This window comes from Protomyctophum bolini (assembly GCF_963924005.1).
Source record: "Protomyctophum bolini genome assembly, chromosome: 12".
Taxonomy (NCBI): Eukaryota; Metazoa; Chordata; class Actinopteri; order Myctophiformes; family Myctophidae; genus Protomyctophum; species Protomyctophum bolini.
In genome coordinates this window covers 32,277,582-32,302,316 of record NC_137873.1, presented here as the reverse complement: position 1 = coordinate 32,302,316, position 24,735 = coordinate 32,277,582, and the positions used below count along the sequence as shown (strand labels likewise).

At 43.7% G+C, this 24,735-nt stretch overlaps 2 protein-coding genes across 5 annotated transcripts; both read left to right on the top strand.

The window, feature by feature from the left end:
• Positions 1-195: 195 nt before the first annotated feature.
• Positions 196-6,780, top strand: armc6 (armadillo repeat containing 6). Of its 3 annotated transcripts, none has more exons than XM_080777785.1 (9): positions 196-220; positions 461-604; positions 835-899; positions 1,286-1,687; positions 1,851-2,010; positions 3,154-3,299; positions 4,380-4,511; positions 4,658-4,795; positions 5,639-6,780. In XM_080777785.1, exons 2-9 carry the CDS (start codon positions 484-486, stop codon positions 5,867-5,869), a joined length of 1,395 nt encoding a protein of 464 aa, XP_080633911.1. In that variant the 5' UTR covers positions 196-220; positions 461-483; the 3' UTR covers positions 5,870-6,780. The 3 variants fall into 3 exon arrangements, with proteins under 3 accessions (XP_080633911.1, XP_080633909.1, XP_080633910.1); XM_080777783.1 differs by lacking the exon at positions 196-220 and adding an exon at positions 231-368 and having other exon boundaries at positions 475-604; XM_080777784.1 differs by lacking the exon at positions 196-220 and adding an exon at positions 231-368.
• A 2,176-nt stretch (positions 6,781-8,956) lies between these two features.
• On the top strand, positions 8,957-23,656 carry LOC308325896 (mitochondrial coenzyme A transporter SLC25A42). Of its 2 annotated transcripts, XM_080778649.1 has the most exons (9): positions 8,957-9,256; positions 11,101-11,147; positions 12,597-12,751; positions 15,169-15,280; positions 15,957-15,982; positions 16,661-16,827; positions 17,272-17,388; positions 18,622-18,773; positions 19,474-23,656. In XM_080778649.1, exons 3-9 carry the CDS (start codon positions 12,665-12,667, stop codon positions 19,782-19,784), a joined length of 972 nt encoding a protein of 323 aa, XP_080634775.1. In that variant the 5' UTR covers positions 8,957-9,256; positions 11,101-11,147; positions 12,597-12,664; the 3' UTR covers positions 19,785-23,656. The 2 variants fall into 2 exon arrangements, with proteins under 2 accessions (XP_080634775.1, XP_080634774.1); XM_080778648.1 differs by lacking the exon at positions 11,101-11,147.
• The last annotated feature ends 1,079 nt before the right edge of the window (positions 23,657-24,735 follow it).

Genomic DNA, 24,735 nt, shown 5'->3' with positions numbered 1-24,735 from the left:
TGCCTCAGTAGACGTTTAGTTTTAGAAGCCACACTGTACAACTCCATAATAAATAAATAAACTTGTTTTCTCCTCATATTTACCCCACAGAACTATTGTTCCATATTATTGTACACACACGAGCATAGTTATGGGTAGCACATTTGTGCTGTCTGCTATTCTGTAAAATTGACGTGCCTGGACAACGTTGGTTCTGTGCTGAACTTGCTACGTAAACAGCGTAAATATTGTTCTCTCATCCATTCTGGCGGTTGGTTAACTTGTCACTTGGGCGGTGGATGGGTGGATGCAGTTTGTCATTTCATTGTTTGGTTGTTTATAGTTTTACTGTTATCTTTGTTAACTTACACCAGAAGCAGAAGGGTTAGGTAAGTTGATATGACGCTGTAGTAGGCTAGCCACTGTGGATATCATGAACGCTAAACTGAATGACATCGATCGTTTTGTGTTAATAAAACAGCCTCTCCCATCCAGAGACTGAAGATGTCCAAGCGCAGGATCACACAGGAGACCTTTGATGATGTTGTCAGGGAGAATGTCGAGGAGTTTGACATGGATCCAGATGAGGCACTAAGAGAAGCTGTGGAGCAGTTTGAGTCTCAAGGTAACAAACATGGATGGACACTGTCTGACTCTGATGCTACGCTATATTTGCATCCTTAGATTTAATGTCATGCTAATATTTACCATCTATATTTAATACATAGTAGTCATATCCTATGTATTAATTAACCCATTGCTGAATGGACTGCATGCGATTATTTGGCATGTTTGTTATGCACTAACCAGTAAATGACAAGTCATAGTTATATTCTATTCTGCCTGTTTTGTCAGGTGTGGAACTAAGCTTTATAGTGAAGGCCATAGCGACAGAGGGCCAAACTCATGAGGTCTTGCAGGTGAGAGTTGGGGGAAACTAATAATGCCCTAAGGCTTATGCCCCACACAGTCTAAATCAGTGGTTCCTAAATGTTTTAATATTGAGGACAGACATAACTCTGATAGTGTACATATTAAACAAAATTGACCCATAAGGCTTCATTTGGTTCCATTTGTACACTCGGAGTTACAGACATGTAAGTCCATTTAGACCCCCTGGGCTGTATTTTGCGTGTCTTAAGTACCAGGTCTTATTACTTAACTTAAGACCTGGAGGCGTGGTCAATGCTCTTTGGCCACTCAGAATAGCCAAATGGCATTGATCACACCTCCAGGTCTTAAGTTAAGTAATAAGACCTGGTACTTAAGACACGCAAAATACAGCCCATTGTCTCTTCTCTGACAGGCCTTGGAGTCCCTTCGACTCGGACAAGACAATCCCAACATGACTGCAGACCTCAAACACTTCACTGAGCAGTGCTCTGTGGGATTTGCACAGAGGTACCTGGCGGGTCAGAAAGGTGCCTTCCCCATTCTTCTCTCCTGCTGCAGAAAGAGCTTGGAGGAGCAAGGCGATCTGTTGGTGGCTCTCGCTGCCCTAGCCATGTTGACGGATGGACAGCCGGACTTGTTAAGCGCAGAGGGCGTGGGCCTCCTCGTCGCTGTCCTAAATAAGTACCAGGAAGACCCCGCTGTGACACGCGTGGGCTTTCGCACCGTGCGCCACTGCTGTTTGAAGCACGAGCAAAACCGACAGGACTTGGTCAAGGCTGGTATTCTGCCACTGATGACGCGTGCCATCACTAAGGTTATTTAGAATCTTCTACATGTAGACACTGACACACTTCACAGTTCACACCTTATTTATTGCCTTATTTTTATTTATTATATCTTTCTTTTATTATGATCTATTATTGACACAGTCTGCCGAGCATGCCACTCAAACATTTCAAACATCTTTAATCACACAGCACATCACAAGTGCAGAGGTGGTTAAGGAGGCCAGTGCAGCTCTCAGGGTCATGACCTTCGATGACGACATCAGAGTTCCGTTCGGACACGCTCACGACCACGCCAAGCTCATCGTAATGGAAAACAATGGACTGAAGGTCATCATCGAAGCTGCCAAATGTAAGACAGACACGCATTTATCCATTGGAGCGGTTGTCCTTGCTGAAATAAAAAAATACAAGACAAAAAAGTCAAAGTAATGGGAGTGAACCTTGAATTTCACTAACCAACTAGATAAAGTGCCCCTTGGGGCACAGGTCTCCACCAGGGCAGGTCAGGTTGTGGCCTCCTGGTGGCGCTATAATAGGCCAATGTGAAAAGGTTGGGATATATTCCTCAGCCTAGTAGGAAAGTCTGTGAAAGATTACACGTAAATTGCACGCTGCGTTCATGATTTGAGGCTTTTTGTTCAAAACGGGCCAATCCTTAGCCAATTAGGATGGAATATGAAATATTGGACAGATCCGTCTTGAACACATGACTATAGAGCGTCGCAGTCCCACCCCCTTTCATGACGAAGCCAGGCCCAGGAAATGATTCCCAATGCATTTTTCCCATAGACATTTCAAAAGGTATTTATTTAAAGACTGTTACACCGCGGACAACAACACAATATTTTGGACAAAACAAATAATGACAAAGAAGAAAAACAACAAAAAAAGTGTTGTAACCTGCCGTTTTTTCTTCTTTCTAATTATTTGTTCGGCCCAAAAAAATTGTGTTTGTTGTCATGATTTGTCAAGACAAGAGTTGGCTTTGTCTGCGGCGTAAATGTCTTTAAATAAAATAAATACTTGAAATGTCTATGAGGAAAATGAACGGAGAATCATTTCCTGGGCCCTTGTAGGGGGCGGGACTGCGACGCTCTATAGAGATAGCACAGATCGGTGAACCAATAGAATCCACTAGCTGTTTTGGCCGGCAAATTTGAATCCGCCCCTCTAGACCAGAAATCGCACTGGCTGGGGCAGGCTACTTTGAAAGAGACACATGTCAAAAGGCTGCAACAGAGAGCTCCACCCCTTTGCGAGAAGCTGATGTTTCTGATGCGTAGGAAGCACATGTGTGACGTACATGCCCTTATGCTCCAGCTCCATCACCCAAGGGTAGAATGGCAGTGGCATACTACAATTAGGCTACTGTCAAAATACTGAGAAATACTTAAATTATTATTATTGTTATTTTCATTTTTCAACATCCATTTTGCTGATGTTTATACTCTTTTCTTATATGTACGTCTCTGCCATCTATCTCCCTTTCAAGCTCATCCCGATAAGGTCTCTGTTCTCAGTGATCTGTGTGCCACCTTGTCCCGTCTGGCTGTGAGGAACGAGTTCTGTCAAGACATCTGTGACCTTGGAGGGTTAAAATTCATGATGACACTGCTTGCAGAGAGCTTTGAGTCGCAGGTACGTTTACTCTACAAGATATGTTGATGATGTGAAAAGGTCAGCAGTAAGATAAGTATAATTGCCAGATTGGAATCTGATTTATTTGATCAAGTCTGAAAAACGTTTAGCAAATCAGATTTGAACTACATTCCTAGATGGTGAGCAATGCGATTCAAATATTTCTAAAGGTGTGTAATATTTATACTTTTGACCGTCATACAACACACTGAGTTGCTTAGTTACATTGCTTGCATGCATGTCGTATGTCGTCAATACCACAGAAACCCAATGCAGACAGGTCGATGATGTCTGAATACACAAATCCAGTTTAATCACTTGCAAATAACAGTGTGGACAGTCAGTCCCTAAAGATCATATTTGAGGAACAAATCAGATTTCCTTGCAGTCTGAACAAAGCCCGATTTAGCTAAACGAAGGCATTTAACGTGTATAAGGATTATTGTACATATGTGTAATTCACAAAGTACAGAGAAAATTGGATGAGATTGAATATCAATGTCAGGCTCGGGTTGATACTAAAGTCATCGAGGCACTTGCCTGTCGGGCAAGTACAGGTCATGATCTACTCGCCCAAAGGTCATGCCCACTTGCCCTAAAAGAAAATTGTCCATTATAAAATGATGTAAAATTTGAATTACTGTATAATTTAACACATTGTTTTTTTACTTTCTAGGCCTGAGCGATAAGAAAATCTTACCTCAATTTCTATGCCAAATACCTACATAGCTACAGTATATATAACTATGGGTTCACTTATTTTTAAGTGTGGCAACAGTGCTAAACAGTGCTCTTATTTTACATTCCACAGACCAGAAGACGTTCTGTCCACATTCAAGTGTTTAGACATGTTGTGCTTATAGACGGTTGCGTCCCATCTCAAACAAGCACTTGCCCGCTTACTCCACCTGCCCTGAAAGTTTTATTTACCACCCAGGGGCAGGTAGGCAACCCTTAGTGTCAACACCTGTCAGGCACACTAAATCTAATATCATGATAACACTTTTTAACTGTGCTAGGACAAAGATCTTCCATGCTGTCCTAGCAGTCCTCTCATTGAGCTGCCCTTTTCTTTTACAGGTAATAGTTCGACAGGTGCTGAGTGCTATAGGAGCCATAGCAGGGAATGATGACGTGAAGGACGCGGTGGTGAACTCGGGTGGGGTGCCACTCATTGTGGTCGCCATGAACAGACACATTGGCAACTCCAATGTGAGTTTAATGTTTAAATATTGTGTTTACATTAAATTTAAGTTGTTTAAGGTCTGTAAAATCTACGAGCTAACGGCAAGCGACACCGTCCTACTTGAGGAAGAGTATAAAATAGGCTTAGGATCTGTTTTCTTATTCTCCTGTAGGTGTGTGAGCAGGGCTGTGCGTGTCTGGCTATCGTGGGTCTTCGAAAACCCAGCAACTGCCAGGTCATCATGGACAATGGGGGACCCCTGGCTGCCATACAGGCCATGAAGTCTCACCCTGGCGTAGTCATGGTGCAGGTAACTCAAGAGGGCCTCATACAGTAATTAACAAGCTCCCTTGAAGTCATTAAAGCTGGATTTAGTCTCACAAATTGACTCATTCCCTTCCCTTTCATTCTATGGAAGTGAAGGAGTGGAGCTCAACATTGAATAATTACAGTATGACCGCGTGTCAAATAATCATGTGGTTCCATTGACCCCACCTGGCAGCCTTTTTGGTAGTTTATTTCAGTGAGCCAACCGCTCTAATTTAAGTAAAATGAACTACACACCAGTAAATAGTCACTGCATGCAGACATTCTGCAAAACAATATGGGTAACTCTAATGTGTTCGATGCAATGGCATGTGTTGGCTACTCCCCTCAGACATGTATGTGGGGACTATTTGTCATGCACCAAAAATATCTACAAGCTACAATACCTACAGTGCAAACGCGTCACTACACAAAGTAGATTGGTTATATTCGGTGCTTGACCATGGCATGCTATTACGTATATCAAGCCTTTCACCTTTTTAGGCGTTCTGCAAGGTCTTCGTTAAAGGTATATTCAGTGATTTCACTTAATTCAAATATCACATTTATATTTTTTGGATAATCTACTAGAGTGTGCTGACCATATCACGAGTTCCTCCCTGTCCCCAGTGAACCCCTGGGGTCAAAAAACCTTAGGTTTCGTTTTTTGGGGCCCAGCCTTCATCCAATCAGGATGAGAGGGGCCTTCCTCAAATCATGATCGAGTGTGGACCACACTGTAGAGTGTGTGCATGTGCACATCTTGTTACCGGGGCGGACCGGGTTTTTTTCCAAATTACTGAACATGCTTCTTTAATATAGCTTCCTTTTCTCCACATCCAAACAGAAACAGGCTTGCATGCTTTTGAGGAACCTGGTGGGGCGCGTTGAGGCGTTCAGCAAGCCCATCCTGGAGATGGGAGCAGAGGCCCTGATATTGGAGGCGCTGCGCTCCTTCAACGATGCGGGAGATGGTGATGTGTTCCGAGCGGCCCTGAGAGACCTGGGATGTAAAGTGGAGCTCAAAGAGCCGTGGACGGGCAAGAAGGGCAGCATAGCCAACGACCGTTGGAACTAGCCGTCTTTGGAACTACAATCTTTGTCATTTGAAGGATCCCCAGTTGGATATGCATTAGGCCACGGGACTTCAAAACAATATCACAATTATTACAAACATTTGCCTCGATTACAGAGGCAAACATCTCGGATGTTTGATATGTTATTGGATAATTGCCCAGTCCTGGTTTAGCTGTGTTGTTTTACTTTTGTTTTCTGTTTTCTGTTTGTTTTGATATCCATAACGGCGGGGCTCCACCGGGTGCGTTGCGTCTCCGTTGCGTGCGTCAAAAAACGAACCGGGGCAATTTTTATGCAACGCGGGCAGTGGAGCCGCCCTTCATTGATTAAAAAGGGAACATTCCCTGACCTTGACGGAGACGCGACGCTGACGCGCCCGGCGGAGCCCCGGTGTTGGTATGTGTGTATTATGCAGTTTTATTTTTAAGCAATGCCCTACATTCTTGACCCCGCTTGGACAAAATGTGTTTGAGAGAAAAAAGGAAGTCACTTATAGCTAGCAGTAGTTTATTAGGCTACTGGAGTCAAGAGTTAGAGTCAGGTATCACAAAAGAGAGCAAATCAGCATTTGCTGTTGAACTGATGGTTCTGTCTGCATGCTGCTCTTGTGTATGGAGGACTCACATCTGTGTATGGAAAAACAGAACAAATGCCACACAATGATTAAAATGATTATTTATAGTTGTCTGTATGTTTTTAAATCTCATTAGTAGCTAGGAAACAAATTATCGGTAAAGGAAATAACTTGAAGCAGAGGTTATGCAATGCAGTGAGGGCAACAAGCTACACGATGGTGTTCATTTTGTCCACTGTGCAGGGAATCTGTAACAAATCGCTCTGTTACCTTATACCAAGTTACCGCACACCGGGAGCTTTATAACACACTTCCTATTGGTCGAGGTTTGGGTTGTGTAGTCACCTTGGTTAGGGGTTTGGGGGGTCCTGATATCATTCCCATTCAACCTCCACATTAATATAATCCTCCTTACTCGACTGGGGAGCGTTGGCTTTGCCCTCTTGGGCTTCTGACAAGTGCTGTCGCCCTTTGCCATCTCATAATTTAATTACTAATTTGGTCCCTTAATTAACTTAACTTAATTTTGCAACAAGAGCACCTTTTCATCTATTCCACCTTTAATGTTGTTCTGAATATTCAGGAATCACATTGTTTGTCAAATGTGAGTGTATGTTCTTGTGAGTCTATATGTTCTTGTTAAGGATCGTTGGGGTGGTATAGTGTAACAGGATGTGCAGGTGTAATCATAACTATATAGTTTAGTTAACCATGCAGGTTTACAAAGTGCCATACATACATAAAACATTGAAGTTCAAAGTGTTGAACTGTGCTGGACTGCCTGCACTCTTCCCTGTGAAGAGTGCGGGCGCAGACACCACAAAACAGTTTGCAATCAAACAGCCAGTCAATATACAGTGCATGATAGACGCGCCGACCACGGCAACGACAGACAGGCTGACCAGTGACCACAGTGTTGCAGATGCAGTTAGTAGTGTAGCAAGCAACTCTGACAATAGTACAGACAGTATTACTGCAGACAGCTACCATTTGGATAAATGCACCAACGCAAAGCCAAGTAGCCAGGTGCCTATTAGATGGGGGTAGCACCCGCAGGAACAGGCACTGTCAGATCAGTTACGCAACTTTTGGGAAATCGAATCCCTTGGAATCCACATGAAAGAAATGCATTCTGAGAAGGAAGACATGGCAGTGTATCCCACACTGCCATGTCTTCCTTCTCAGGAAGACATGGCAGTTCTCAAGCCGTGCATATCCACGGCCTCCCAAGCCGTGCATATATCCATATCCACATATCCACACACACACACACACACACACACACACACACACACACACACACACACACACACAACATGTTTAATTACTCCTAAACATCACACACTCTCCTATCCTCCTGGTGGAGACCTGTGCCCAGAAGGGCACTTTTTCTAGTTAGTTTCTGCATCTAGGGCCCATTTAACCATGCATTTGGATGGCAAAAATGGAAGATCTGCAAGTTCAGTGTCTTGAATGAGATGTGCTGTGAGTTTGCATATCTGCTATTTTCCAGCATAGGACCATTGCACAGTGAAGTATAAACAAGGCTGTAGGATTTATAAGTCGTTTTTAGAATCCTCCTCCTCAGAAGCATATCCACGGATATCCCAAGCCGTGCATATCCACGGCTACCGTGCATGCCTATTCCCACTATAGGCTGAGGAAGAAATGCCACTTCAAATCAGCCTCAGAAAACATCAGGTAAGTGATGACACCCATTGCATAAATCTGCACGGCGTAGCACCTGGTAATTATAAAAGCAGTGCCGGTTCTAGGCCTTTTGAGGCCCCAAGCAACATATTTATTTATCTGGGGGGGGGGTCCGGGGTGGCGCAAGCCCACCCGGGGTCCAGAAAAAATTGTAAATTTGCTATGAAAATGCTTCAATCTGGTGCACTTTGAGATAAAAATTAAGAAGCTAGGTGGGGGCCACATGTGGCCAGTAGTAGCCCATGTAAGGGATAGGGGATACATGAAAAAAAAAATCTTCTCCCTGTGATCGAGGCCCCCTCAGTGGTTGAGGCCCTAGGCGACCGCCTAGTTCGCCTATGCCTAGAACCGGCCATGTATAAAAGCCTAACTTATATTCTATATTCTGGGCTAGTGTGCTTCCACTCAGATAATTGGACTGCTTGAATTATAGAATCAGGCCCGGTGGCCTGCCTCCTATAGTGGCTTGCCGCCTGCCTGGCTGTCCAAGAGAGATAGGGAATATAGTCATAGAAATGTTATAGAAAGGTTTGAAGAAGGAAAGCAGACCTTTATACAGTTTCAGTTATTGAGCAAAAAGTGCCTAGATGGGTCGCAGAAAAATGAAATGTTACCGCAGATAAGTAAGCCTGGGACCGAGGCTACTAGATGGGTCATCATTGTTTTGGCGTGCTCACATATCACGCCCCTCTAACGGACCTATCAAATATACGCTACCTCCCACTGACTACATTTCCCACAATGCCACGGTGGTCGCCCTTGTCAATCGGCTGGTCCATCCGCGTAGCGACAGTAGTAAAACACTTATCAGCATGGACGATCCCAGCCAAAGTCACAGTTGGGGGCAACGAGTCCTGGAAATATGTGAGAGAAAATGCCTTTAGGAGGACATGACAAGGTTACAGACAACAGACAATGTTAATTTTTTTCGTGTTTGGATGTTATCAACATTATCCAACAGGTTGTATTGTTAATAACGTTAGCCAAACAACAACGTTAGCTCAGTTGGTGTGCAGAATCTGTTAGCAGCAACCTTGCTAACGACCCTAAAATAACACCCCAGAGAGAGACAGAAAGCAACGACTGGTGTCAAGAATCTGTAAGGTAAGATGTTTAGAGTTTATGCTCGGATAAGTCACCGTTTGGTTGGAAATGGCTTGCAAACATAAGGCGTCTTGTAAAGTGTGGATCCATACAGCCGAGCCAGGTTAATATAATGTGTTGCAACTTGTTGTCTTGTCTTCAAAGACACAGGAATGTGTCGAAATCTTCTGGACTGTTCTCTATGAACGTGTAGGCACGCGCTGACCACTGGTGCACAAAATACCCGATTTACATGTGTAAACTTAATTGAAATGCAAATTGCCACAGAACACTTTCACAATATATTCAACTTTACCAAACGAACCGAGGAAACAAAATAAAATGGTAGTCTGTGCTAAATTGCATATCAATTTTGAAATGTGAATGCTTAAAAATGGCAATAAAATAAGTGATTCAGCAGTGATTGTGATGTAGAGGAACTACCTGTCTGTGGCAGGTGACAGACATTTGAAACATCGATATATAAAGAACAGCAAGAAGAATCAGTCTTGTGCAAGTGTGAGAGAGACAACACATTCTATAACCCTGACCCTGTAGTCTACTAGACAGGGTTGTAAAATGTCTTGTCTCTACTAGACAGGGTTGTAAAATGTGTTGTCTCTCTCAGGTGAAGAAGGGATGCATTGTGCAATGAATGTAACTTTCGTGTAAAACAAATAATTATACTGCAAATCTGACAGCAATTAATAATGATAAATAATTTAATCCTAGTCTTAATCTATCTACTCTGATTTTATCTGGGATACAATATACAAGCTTTATCAGTGTGTCGTCTACAGTAACAGTCTTTGTATTAAGTTGTGCTTTCATGTGAAATGTAGTTGTACCCATTCTGCAAACTGACTGTTAATACATACTTCAATCAAACAATCAATTTAATAAACTACCGTAGCTTACAACTCTAATAACTAAGCAAACAGAGATGGCAAGTGCTATAAGTCTACATGATAAAATGCTATCTAAGTTACATAAATTGAGCCTTTGCATATGCCTGTAAGGTCGTCGGGGCTATAGGGACATATCATACATCTAAGTGCATACTGTATGCAAGTGATTGTGCCAGTGCAGTGCCAGTGAAAGTGTAATCATTGGAATCATACATAAAGTGATAATGTCAGTCGTCATAACACATATCATGTTTTTTAATGCTGTTGTGTAGCATCTATCTATAGACTATGACCTTCCAGACTGTCACCACCACTGCTTGATGATTTGCTGACCATTATTACAACAGATGACTGTGTGTTCAGTTCACACTCAGTGAAATGAAATCCTTAGTGTTCTTTAATGGATGGAAATTGTGGAAACAGCAAGTGGTTAAATCATCTCCATTGCAGCTGTAGCAAAGCTCCAGACAAACCCTATATTCCCACCGGCTTGAAGTGTAAACTGATATCTGCCTGCTGTGTGAATGGAGGCTGGGAGGGAGGGTGAAGAGGTGGGAGAGGCGCCGGGATAAGGGGGCTATAAAGGCCCTTTCCAGGGTCTGGCCTGATGCCCTATCGTGGTGATGCCAAGCATTAGTTGCCCCTGACTACCCGGCCATGTCAACTGCCCCTCTGTTTGCTATCACTTTCTCTCTGTTGTCGTCTCATCACTGCCTCTATCCATCTTTTCTTCCCCCGATTTCCCCTCCTCACACTATTACTGAGGGGTACTTTGACCTGCTGGCTTTCAAGCGAGACTGATTGTGTGGAGTGTAAATAATTAGTAAATAACAAACAAACAAACAAATAATAGTGCAGAATTAAACTTGGTAACCTTTACTTACACAAATGTTTAATATCAGTTCTTCTTCCACCCATGAATGTATTAAATACTTCTAGGTGTTCTTGTTTCACCAGAGACTGATCTGTTTAATGAGCTCCACCCCAGAGACGATTTGTCTTCTGTAAGTATAGTATGTCTAGTATAGTTAAGTTCTGACTCCTGACAGTTCTATGCGTGTGGACTCTGGAGGGGCCCATGGGTTGGCTGACTTTCCTTGTACAGACACCTTTCACCCAGAGAGGTCATGAAAGTTGTCAGTCTAAGGACAATATTGCTGTAGTGTTGTTACATAGCTCTGCATGGCTTAGTCAGGGCCTTTTTATAGCTTTTGAAAGGTGTGTGCCCAACAGTTGGAATATCCCCGGCTGTGACAACACAACAATCCGATTGATCAAAAATCAGTTGTGCATGCCATGTAGAGCCTGACCGACCGATTGGACCGGTCGGTCCAACGCTGATCCCATTTCTGGAGACTCCTAAACAGCAACGATAACTAAAAAAACCACTTAAGCCCTATTCAAACATATAAAGGCAAGGTATGTGCATGCATAAAGTGAGAGGCAAATCGAGTGGCAAAGTGAGTTCAACGCTGTTTAATGCAATCAGATAGGACTTCTGTTTGGATGTAGGAGCTGTCAAGGACGAGGCCAGAAAGTATTTTTTGCCACTCGGTAGGCTGCTCCTGCATAACTTCCAATTCCAGATGTCACGTGCATACCCTACCCTCTATACATACATCTTCAATAATGTGACACAATGAGTACAGTATGTACATGCTATTTTAGGTACCAGTATATGGTTCCACTTCTGGCTCCATCAGTGTGTCTTAATAGTTAAGTATACTGATTTTGTGATTTGACTCTGAGATATCTGCTTCCATGCTTATTGATGAATTATACAGTAGGGTAGGTTAGGCTCGTTACGGTTGTGCAACTCACTGCTGATGCTGAATGGCCTGACGTAGTCGCACCTGAATGTAACGTTACCGGATGGACGGTCACATGAAAATCCATCCTCCAGCCACAGTTGTTTTTTTTTTTTTTTGTCATTTGAACCCCTACCCCTTCTCTCTCTCTGCTCATGGGAACGCCGACGGACATTGTGTGATGTTGTCGTACCAGACAGTGGTGTTGTGTTGCAGACAAAAAAAAAGAGATATCAAAGCAGATTAAAATAACACGCACAATTAGCCTATCTTGAAAAAATGGAAATCCTAGTCAGATTATCTGCCCTTTCCATTGTAATAATTGTTATCGTTTTCCACTGAGTATGATATTGTATTCTATTCGGTACTCGTATCAGGCATATTTGGAATATCTGACCTGTTGTTTTCCTTGGCTTGTACTTTCAATTCTTTCCAACTCTATTCTTCTTCCTTTTCCTGAAAACCACAAATAACGGGAGCTTGTATGAAAAATAATTTCACCCTTTAAGTGTAAGGTCTACAACTATGATTTGGGCATTGATTGTGTTGACACGATGAAAGGAATTGTCAGCCCACCTGAGTCTTCATTTGATATTTCATTGCCTCATCTAAGCTGAATGTCTTTTCCCTCTTTGTCATTGGCAGCATCTGGTGCTGTCTCCCCCTGGAGGCTGGGGTACATGAGTGTGTCCAGTGACATCAGTGTGTAGTCCATGGGGATGGGGAATGGAGTCCAGGAACAGCGGGTGGCGCTCCCACAAGCAGAGGTGCGGCCGGTGGCCTCCTCCAGCCAACCAGAGGTAAGCTACTAGGGTGAAATGACATTGATTATCAGCGTACGATCATGGTCTCGTGCTAAAATAGCCAATCCACCAGCTCTCACAACGTATCATATTGTGATGTGTTGTGGTCTGCTGTTTGCACTATTTTGGGAATATTTGGAAGGTACTAGGTAGTGTCCCTATTAGGCCCATAATAGGGACACTGGGTTGAAAGTGTGGTTGAGATAAACTGCAGAGGGGCAGTTGTGTTGACACCCAGAAATTCCTTAAAGTTTTGTCACAGCCTTTCCCTGTTGTATGATTCGTGATGCATTGTGAGCTTGCCTTGTAGATGTGCAATTTTGACTGTTTTGGATAATTCTTGTCAATTTTGGACTATTATTTTGCCTATAATCAGGTTGAAAATGGTTAAAAGCCAAATTAGATTAGTCAATTAGTTACAGTATATCCTCTTTGTCTGTAGGAATCGGTTACAAGCCCTGTAGGTTGTGCTGCACAATTAATTGAAAGGTCGAGTATGTCTGGCCTCGTGGGGAAAGATGGTGGGTGGGTGGGGACGACTGGGAAAGGAGTTGTGGGAGAAAATGTAAAAAAACGAAGAGTCATATTCTCCGTCTGTGAAAATTACATGTCATACTCTTTGAATAAGAAAAATATGGAAAATATGAGAATCGTGATCTCAATTCTTGTGGAGGGAAATCGAGATTGTGCAGCCCTACCTGTACGTACTGTATATTGTTTCTGTCGGATAGAAAACTCATATGTCCAAGATTGTTACTTTTCGGGATTCAAATTCAAAACTAGTTACGTAAAAGTGTCTCGTCGCGCTTCGAGCCTGCAGTTCTACTACTTTTGATACTATTGTGTGACGCTGTAGTCGACGTCGTGTGATGAAGTAGGCCACTTAATTTACGGGGAAAAAAATAAAGTAAAAATATGGAGATGAGAGACGACAGCAGCGGGCGGCATCCTCTTCTTCTGCCTAGTAGGAATGGCTAACAGGCTAGGCCTGGACTTGTATGAGAAGTTAAGCTATACATATGGAAGTACTTTCTTTCAGTTTTCCAACTCTTTTATATTACATTTCTCAGTAATTAATTTGAATAGTATAGTTATTTGTCTTATCTGCGCTGTGTTTGTTTACAAAGCCTAAAAGCAAAACAGTAATTTGTACAATGCAAAGTAAAATTGGTAATTGCAATTACGTATGTAACAATTAACTGTCAAGTAAAAAGGTGTGACGTATTCCAGGGTGGGAGAAAACATCTGGCCCAACATCACTTGAAAGCACATTCAGCCATTATCCTGATAAGCCCTGTTTAATGATCTACTCTTCCTCAAACACTACTTGAACAAGGCTATGTTTAGTACCGGTAGTCTCGTTCCACAGGGAACACTACTAAAGGTCCCCCCCCCCCCCGTAACCGCCTGGCTATGATCCGGCCCACATACTGTACCAGCTTGTGCTATTTGCTGTTGCATTCTCGTTTTCCTTAGCACTGACATCGGTGTGAAAACGGGCTCGTCATGCGTACACCCACCTGCCCTCTCCTCTCCATCCAGACATAGACCTGTTTTTCTGAGCATTATATACATTTAACCTCGTCACAATTAGTACTTAATCGCAAATAGCAATCGATCATCGATTTAAGCTTGTCGACCAGCTACTACCTTGAAATATTGTTGGTCACTTCTTTGTATTTTTCACTTACCGTATTTCACATATCCTCCCCGTACAACTTTTGATTGCAAAGCCCTAAAGGGCAAACAGAACTGTATTTTTTTATTCATATGTTCAATGCCCAAAACACATTGCATCTTTAATTGCAATTATTAGTGTGACAATTCATCGTCAACTTAAATTTGTAATCGTGACAGCCCTAACATTATACTGCATGTTATAATCCTACAAAACTCTGTCCTGTCCGTCCGTCCTCACCCAGCTTTCTCCCCAGTGGGTTGACCAACACATGGCCATTGACCAGTGGCATATGCATACAGGTGCTGAGGAAGGCACTAAAGTGCTTTCTTATTATAATTGGGATCTTTTATAGCCTTTAAAAAGTTAAAAAGCACACGTGTGAAGTGAGGGCCACTCTGATCATCATACATCATCTCATTCTGGCCAATCACAATTTGCGTCCTCACTTTTACATCTTCACTTTTGTGTTTTGTGTTTGCACAAACCTGGAAAGTTGGGCATAGGAGGGCCTAGCGCCCCTCAAAATCTGAGCAAAGAAAGACACATTAACCTAAGACTAAGAGGCAGAAATGGAGATTTGATTTAGGTGGCTACTAGTGACTAGTGTGTAATCATGCAATCAGCAAATTGCTAAATATCTAAATGAAAATAGGTTTTTACCAGTGGGTAAATGTTTCACTCAATGTAAGAGTGACTATATTCTCCCTCTCTCCCTCTCTCTGTCTCTGTGCAGGGCCTGAAGCAGACTCCGTCCATCCTCAATTCTCTCCTCTCGGGGGCTTTAGCTGGAGCCGTAGCGAAGACGGCTGTAGCCCCACTGGACAGGACCAAAATCATCTTCCAAGGCAGGCTGGATGCTCCATTTATACTTCTGCTGGCTTAAAATAGTTAAGATTATAGGACATGGACACAGAATGGTCTAGATTTGTGAACGAGGGACCACCACCCTGACTTTGAATGAACCTGGGGACCACTGTTATGTTGGGTGGGGATATGGGCTAAGATTAGTGCTTTTGTAACACTTTTGTAACAGTGGGATGTGTATACATCCCACTGTTTCTCATTTCTCAACCATTGACTACTAATAATTTCCTAAAAATAATGACTCAACCAGACAATCCGGTGCACTAACTCCCTTTTTCTGTTGAATTTCTTGACCTTCAACTTGTCTGTAAATGACTACATGCATAGTCATCATAGGTCACCAGGTCATTCAGTTCACGGTTTCTCAACTAGTGGAAAGATTTTTCTTTTTAAATCAACAAATCCTTCATTACTTTTACTGTTGAAAACACCTGGTTTAGAACAGTGGTCTACTACACAGTGGTGTCCAGTGGTCCTTGATGGGTTTCCAGGGGGTCCCCAGATACATTTTTGATGGTTAGAATGGGAAACCATGGATCTTTACAGGTTAACGTTTGTTAAGTCTTAATTGCACAAGATTTTTTTAAATTGTAGGCTATGTATGTGTTTCCATGATGAAGAATGTTTGAGCTTGATGTGTTTTTATTTTCTTTACAGTGTCCTCAGCCAGATTCTCTGCCAAGGTATGTCTGGGGCACATAAGATTCACCTCCAGAGTGTTGTTTTTTTTTACCAACAAAGGTCTTTATTCTTTAAACAGTCCTAAGTACTTGCCTGTATCACAGTTTGTTAAAGAAAATAAACACATATGTGTGTGGGCGTGTTCCTCTTATTCCCAGGCCTTAAAAAAAAACTAAATCCAGTTAAATCTTCATTTCATAATCTTGTGTGATTGGAGATGCTCTCCATGCTCTTCTATTGAGAAATGTACACTAACTATATCCTGTGGTCGGGTAGGACACCTGCTGGTGGACAAGTGGTACTGCGTGAAGCTCAAAAGTGCAGTTAACAAACAGGCTTTGTTTCCATATTAAAACAGCAGGTGTTCAGATCTCAGGTAGAACATAACAGTTACAGATTTGCATCTTTAAATGTTGTATTTACATTTTCAAATGTACAAATTTAGTCTGAAATCTCTTATTTTTTATTCTATTTCTATTTTGTTTTTCTCTGAAGCCTTCCACACAGACTTATTTTCCATTCACGTTTATTTCCCTGTTGTATTGGATCTTTCCTTCATGGCATGCTGACCCATGTTCAAATCATGTCTTGCATGTAACCAGTTGGAACAAGCAGTCACCCTTCTGCTCATACATGTGTGTGTGTGTGTGTGTGTGTGTGTGTGTGTGTTTCCCATGCAGGAGGCCTACAGGCTGATCTACAGGACCTACCTGAAGGATGGCTTCTTCAGCTTGTGGCGGGGCAACTCTGCCACCATGGTGCGAGTCATCCCGTATGCTGCCATCCAGTTCTGTGCCCATGAGCAGTACAAGATACTGCTGGGAGGCTACTATGGATTCCAGGGGAAGTGAGTGACTTTTTGTGCACGTGCACACACACACACACACACACACACACACACACACACACACACACACACACAACTGAGGGACGGTGAGTCAGCAACGCTCTCAGAATCATCAAATATCCGAGCCACCCCAACCGATTGCAGATGATGCTGTATGGTGGCTACAGTAGCCACAGGGTCATGTCATGTGGCTATGTAGACACATGAACAAGCTAGCCAGGGCAAAAACGTGACAAATAAAATAAACAGACATATTGCCATGAAACATGTTCAGTGCATTTATGCTTCCTGGAAGATGAACCCACTATCCTCCTAGCTATCCTCTAGCGCCACCCTCTGGCCAGAATATCAACTTATCACATGATCTAGCCTGCTGATTTTGGTGACCCCGTTTTGCCTGTGAGCATCACTCTGATCCATGCGTTTCATTCTTCTCTGTTCCAGAGCCCTGCCTCCATTTCCAAGGTTACTGGCTGGCTCCATGGCTGGTACCACCGCAGCCATACTCACCTACCCCCTGGACATGGTACGAGCCAGGATGGCCGTCACTCCCAAGGAGATGTAAGGACTTGTGCTGGAGCGCTTATGCAAAAATCATAGAGTGGTATATTAAAGGTATAGTGAAATGGCTTTTTGGGCATTTTATTTTGAAGTTTCAGCCTCAGACGGCAGGATCTTAGTTTCTGAACCAATCAGAGCGTTGCATCCCTCCAGGCTATGGGACGACAGGGACATAGGTCTGTCTCACGCACGACCACATGCACGCATATGCAGAGTGGTTTGTTTACAAAGTGACAGAGAGACGGCAGGAAAGTACATATTTTAGCGTGATGATTAAGTTTAAAACGAGTAATGCACTGTCTGGATGTCATCTTGAATGAGATTAAAAACAGAGTATTTCTGTAATCAAAACCACCTGTGTTTGGAGGACATGCAGCAATGGGAGTGAAATGGGTGAGCTTCATTGGCTTTTATTGATGTGTATCTCTTCTATACACATTTTAATTGTATGAACTTTTGATATAAAAACACACAAATGAGAATTTTCCCATTTTCTTTTTGTCAGCCATTATGTATGCCCATATGATGACCACGGATATGGTCCAAACGCGTGAAAAATATTTTTCATTTCACTACACCTTTAAGCCTAATTCATACTCCGTAGTACAACAGTGTAGCTTGCTGATAAGAATGTGATGTGTTGTTGGCTTGTAACTCTGGTTATTTTCCCATGTTTGTTCTAAATTTGTGTTAAGTTATTTTCTTTTTAATATTCAATTTGTCCCACTGTTGATCACTGATCCCCCCCCTACCCACAACTTGGCTGAAGTGTGTTGGACGTCTCTTTGTGATCTTATAATGAGCATTAGTGAGGGCCAATTATATGTAGACTAGAAGCTTGCGGCTTGCTCACATCTAATGCCATGCGGTCCGTGTTGTCGTTTCTCCGTGAGTCCGAGTGAGAGAGAGACACACATTTCACGTACATTTTGAACGAATGCAGACAGCGATGTGTCTTTTGGCCCACTGAGCGTGTTTTCCCCCGTGCTGGGCAGGTTGTGTGGGCACTGTGTAATCGGTCCATTGCATCACGGAAAGGGAAACTGCGAACACCCACAAAGCCAGGTTGAAAACGCAGAGGTGATGTCAGTGACGTATCACGGCCACAAAGTGCACTTCCGCATCCAACTGCTCTTCTCAATTGTGTGTATATATAGAAGATAGATGAGGCTAAAAGATAATCCATATGTGACACCCGGGCTTGAGTCGTTCCATCTCCCCCTGTGTGCTCAGGTACAGTAACATCATGCACGTGTTTGTGAGGATCTCACGAGAAGAAGGCATGAAGACGTTGTATCGAGGTTTCGCCCCCACCATCCTGGGCGTCATGCCCTACGCCGGGCTGAGCTTCTTCACCTACGAGACTCTGAAGAAGATCCATGCAGGTACGACGCTGTGATGTTAAACCCTATATGGATACAAAAAGGAATTGAGAAATGAAATGCTGAAATGAAAAAGATGGCCTTTTAAAATATGTGGAATAGAAATGTTTGCTTTTCCCCTTCCAAATCATTGTGAAATCTTGTGTAATAATTTGGGGCCCTGTCCAGAGCCTCTAGAGTGGTTCCCGTTGGGCACTGGCCTACTTGGAACGATGCAAGTTGCTAATGAATGCCCCACCCAGTTATGTCTGTGTCCCTTTATGCCCATATATGGAGTTCTTTGTCAGGCATGCCCAAATATGGAGTCTATGCAGGGCCCCTGACCGGGCTCTGGACAGGGCCCCTGTCCAGAGCCCAGGCAGAGGCCTTTTGTGGCGGTTCTGGACAACCATGGGTCCGACCGACACCGGGCACTGCACTCCCTGTTGGGGTGTGGAACACGCGCGTCGAATTTTAAGTCTGGGACGAATGGTTCTCGAGTTACGTGCATTACAGACGTACACACGTACGTACTGTACAGACGGAGACATTTATAGATAAGATATTTCAGTTATTTGTCATATCTGTCCTGTGCATTTTTCGATTACCAGGCGAACATTTGAATGTATTCTTTATTCATATGTTCCAATATTCAATGCCACATAGACAATTAGCCCTAGTTAACCAACTGACTCGTTTCTTTTTGTAACTCCTTCCCGCCCAGAGCGAAGTGGGCGGCACCAGCCCTACTCGTACGAGCGCCTGGCGTTCGGAGCGTGCGCCGGCCTCCTCGGCCAGTCGGCGTCGTACCCGCTGGACGTGGTGCGGCGCCGCATGCAGACGGCGGGCGTCACGGGCCACACGTACGGCACCATCCTGGGCACCATGCGGGAGATCGTGGCGGAGGAAGGCGTCGTCCGCGGGCTCTACAAGGGCCTCAGCATGAACTGGGTGAAGGGGCCCATCGCTGTGGGCATCAGCTTCACCACCTTCGACCTCACGCAGATCCTGCTCAGACAAGCGGGCTACAAATAGCCCCGATCGGTGAGGCTGGAGCTGCGCCGGGCCGGTGGGAGCTGTTTCCGGCGAGCGGCGCCGTCGTGAGACTGACCAGGAGAGTTGAGGCGAAGAGAGGAACACAAGGAGGGTTCACCTCGTAGCACGAGCGCTCGCTCTCCTAACGTCAACTGGCTCAGGATTGTGTGGGCATCGTTGAGTGTACTATTTAACAGCTTTTACGTGTGCACGTAGGGGTCCCTGAGATGAGCGAGTCCCCCCCCCACGGGCACGAGGTAAGGCGACCGGTACCCCATGGTACCCTGCACACAAGGTAAATGTCCTGTACAGTATGTCCAAGTGCAATAAGCTCATTTTCTTTTCCATTTCTACAGTTTTTCTTTCGTTCTTTTTGCACACAGAATACCTGCCTCTCTCTCAACCCCCGGGTGTGTGTCAATCAATCACAGAGCCCCCCTCCTACCCGCCTTACTGCCTTGTGTACGCAGACACCCTTCCAACGCAAAGTAGATTACCCCTCCCCTTGGTGACATTTAATTTTGGTTCGTCACATGTGGCCCTATGAGATTGTGTTTGTTGTGTTTGAATTAGGTTTAAAGGAATTAGACCACACACGCACACACGCACGCACAGAGAGAGAGAGTGTACGTAAAGGGTGGCATTTTAAAGGGAAAACCAATTATAAAGTGTCTTGGTAAAGTATTGGTTCACCACGAGCCACCAGAATAGTTTCAATGTACCTTGGCATAGATTGGTGTGTCTGGAAGTCTACTGGACGGAAAGGAACACCATTCTAACAAAAGTTAATCCCTCGTTTGGTGGGGATAGCCGTCTTTTAACACAGGGACCGATTGACGTGCTTGGTCATTAATTGTCAAACGGAGACGAGCGGGCAGCTAGGCAGGTGCGGGATACCTGGGCACGTTCGAGTTCACGTTCATCTTGCATACATGCCCGCCTTGTGTTGAGCGTTTGTCTATGCAATGAATTGTCTATTCACACGAGGAGCGCAATGCGACCTCACAGATGCAAGCGAGTATGGCGGTGTAGTGTCTCTCCCTGTGTGAAAGGCCCTTAAATGGGCCGATTCATACTTGTTGCATCCGTAAGTACAGAACCTTAACAACTGTTTCATGTATTCATCACTCCATTTACTGTGCAGTATCTATGATGACTATGACGATGGCTGTAGTTTTAATAATTCTACACTTATCACAGAGATGGTGCTCTGTTAACCATTATCTTTTTAACTGTACAAGTCTGTGCTTTACCACAGATGTACCACTCCATCATGCTTGGTTTCGTCATCATTTTTAACTATTTATGATTAACTGTGGGAGTTAACTGGTGGGTTTTTATTCGGCTTGTGCACACTGACTCAATTTCATGTTAATTGGGGTGTATGACGTGCGCAAGACCTGGCGTGCCGTGCACACAGATTTATATCCGGTATGCAGAGGTTTCTGCGTGAATGTCTTTTTAATGTTTTGTGGCTATCGTATGCCATCTTTCAGTATGAAAGCTATGCAGTCTTTTAAATATGAGGCCCCTCGTGTATAGGTACAGTATATGATTCATAATCATTTTATAATTCTCGTCAAACCAGTCACCTTGTCATCGTCATCCTGGAAGATACCACTCCCATCAGGATAGAAGTGTTTCATCATAGGATAAATGTAGTCACTCAGAATAATAATAATAATAATAATAGTATTGATTTAGTTTCACCCCCCCCCCACCCACCCATAGTAGGAAAATACCTGCAGTAGCCTATCATTTGTCACCCTTTTAGGAGTTACAAATGACAGAACCGTAACCACAGCTATGGTGCCATATACTACTGTAGATATTTACCCTCATCAGCGCTATGACCCAGAATCCATTTCTAACGGATAGGCTGTCACGCTCTCGGCACTCGTAATGGTGTGTGTGTGTGTGTGTGTGTGTGTGTGTGTGTCATAAAATGGAATGAATGGTTCTCAACAATTCAGTCGGTAAAATAAAATAATCTTATCCCGTGTTAGAAATCCAATAACCAAAGCTGTGAGCTTTGACCTTTTTTCACAAGACGACACAGGTAGCCGTCGCATCGAAACAGGAGCTTCTCTTATAAAATATATTTTTCTTAGAGGTTGAGGTTTCACGTTCAGAAGAACCACACTGAATTACGCCTATATTGCAATTCTAGTGCCAACCGTTAAAGTTTGACCCATAGGCCACAGCCTATAGTACTAAGCCTGACATTCTGCTATCCAGATTTCTCTGTGAATGAGCTTGCCTCCCTTCACGATTGCAGAAGGAATTGTCTCTCTCGTTTCCAGCTTTGAAAGAGACTTGATAAAATTTCAACCCATTGGAACCTGTGGAATCTACTGTATGTGGAACTAACTCAATTCCACAGTCTGAGGAGCTGTATATAGCTGCCTCTAGTTTTGCTAACCTGGCTCACGTCGAGCTCTGACGGACAGCAAGTGTTTGAATGCCTATTACTTTAACCCATTTAGGCTTGACGTTGAAATAAAAAAATGTCTTCTACGTAAATCCTAAAAGTTTTCTGAAAAACCTATGTTTCTATGTCAGTGGTACTCAACCTTTTTCATCTCAAGGACCCCCAGAATTATCCGTATTTGGCCACGGAGCCTCAAGCGGTTAAGTATGGTATGTAACACGTGTCCAGTATGTATTCATGGAGGATGTTGTGTACACACGGAACGCCCGTAAAGTTCTCACGTTTGTACATTAACGTGTGAGCCGTGAGGAGTGTCAAAACGTATGCGACCACATCCATGCAGTCAGTATGTGGGCAGGCTGCCAAGACAGTTTAACACGTCCACACACAGTGTTGATGCAGTCCTCGCGTCCGTAGTCTCTATATTTAGAGAAAACACACACACAGTCACACACACACACACACACACACACACACACAGAGAGCATGGCCTACTGGCCGTCAGCATTCGCTCTGCAGATTGAGAGAGCAGCTGGACACTTTTAAGTGGGGGTAATGGGGGGCGGAGGGGGGTTTGGCTCTGTCCACTTTGGTTGATTTGGCCTGGGCGCTTTCGTCTAGATGAAGAAAAACCGTTTGTGTGGCTTTGCTCCGGCGATGCTTCAGAACGATGTGCGCAAGTGTTACAGACTCTTGAGTTAGCAGAGCCTTAACCCATTTTGGGGCGGGAACCCCTTTTGGTGTTTTAAGCATTATGTTATGCTTTAGCTATTGAAAAATAGCAGATCTACAAGCTACACATCACAAATGTGGTGCAAATCTTTGAATACATATTCTTTCAGAGCGTTTTTAACTCAAATCTTTGCTTCTGGGAGGTCCCTGGAACATATTGTCAGATGGAGGTCGGTGGCCAATGCCGCCAATTACATAATTTTTGGGACCCTTGACATGAAATATTGAGCACCTCTGACATAGAAACAGGTATTTCAGAAAACTGTCTTTAGAAGACATTTTTTACATTTCGACGTCGGGTCTAAATGGGTTAAATATACACAGTTCTTGGTGGATTAAGTTGATGATTAATTGTCGCACAAATTGCAATTAACAATTTAATTGCGTCTTGCATCGTACATTAGGAATTAGGAATTCCCTATTGCCTTTTAGGCTTTCTAATCACAAATTGCACGTGGAAGATGTGCAATCTTTTCTAACAAACATAGAAAGATATCACTGACATATTTAATAATTAAAGAAATATATCTTTCCACAAAATAGCAGAAAAAGTTGATCTACAAGCGTACAATACGTGTTTGTAAGCTTGTACTGTAGATACGTAAGTGAGACAGTGTTGGTGCTTAAATAGTCGTGAGAACGGTTCTGCGTGCCTGTCTGAACTACCGTGATGCTCTGTTTCTCTGATTGTGCATAGACAGAGTCCAGAGTCCAGTTTAGGGGTGGGTGTGTGTGTGTGAGAGAGAGAGACTGGCCTACTTCTATAGAGACTAGATGTTCTTCAAACCCCCCCCCCCCCCCCCCCCCCCCCCCGTCTCTGTCCAGACCATTGTGACCGTCATCTTATTTTTGTGTTGAAAGACGTTGTGATTGTATTCAGTCAGTCATTGTGAATCCGGAATTCACATAGCTAAGCAGTAAGCACACACCTGATCATATTCATGTAGCGCTGTGCTGTACAGCTAAGCACACACCTGATCATATTCATGTCACGCTGTACAGCACAGCTAAGCACACACTAGCCTCGGAGACCACAGGAGTTTAGTTTAGTCACAAGAAAAATAAACGCCTGGGCAAACGAAGCCACATAGGTGAGTGGGACTGAACTACAGTTCAGAGGGGCTGAACTGAGGGGGTGAGTGTTCTCCGCTGTTTTCCAACGGAGGAGGGTATTGGAGGAATAGGCCAATAGGCCTGATCCAGGCATCCAGCTGGCACCCGCCCCTCCATACCAGAAATCACACTGGCTGAGCCAGGCTAAGCACACACCTGATCATGTTCATGTAGCGCTGTACAGCTAAGCACACGCCTGATCATGTTCATGTAGCGCTGTACAGCTAAGCACACAACTGATCATGTTCATGTAGCGCTGTACAGCTAAGCACACACCTGATCATGTTCATGTAGCGCTGTACAGCTAAGCACACACCTGATCATGTTCATGTAGCGCTGTACAGCTAAGCACACACCTGATCATTTTCAGGCCACATTCATATCGGCACAAAGTGAGCAGCATACATGCAGATCAGCCCAACAAGAAGGAGGGTGGTGGTGGTATAGTGGTTGGTGATGCAATAAGGGTCGTACCATCTTCACTCACTGGGAGGGGACAGCTGTCTCTGCTTTGTAGAGCGTATTATATTGTGAAAGATGTGCAGATGTCTCATTTATGTGTACATTTACCATATTCACACGGCTGGCTTTTTTAATTTATTTTACATAATTTACAGCATCTCACTAAAGGGATCAGCTGTCTATAACAGCATTTGTGTTCCCGGATGAATGTAT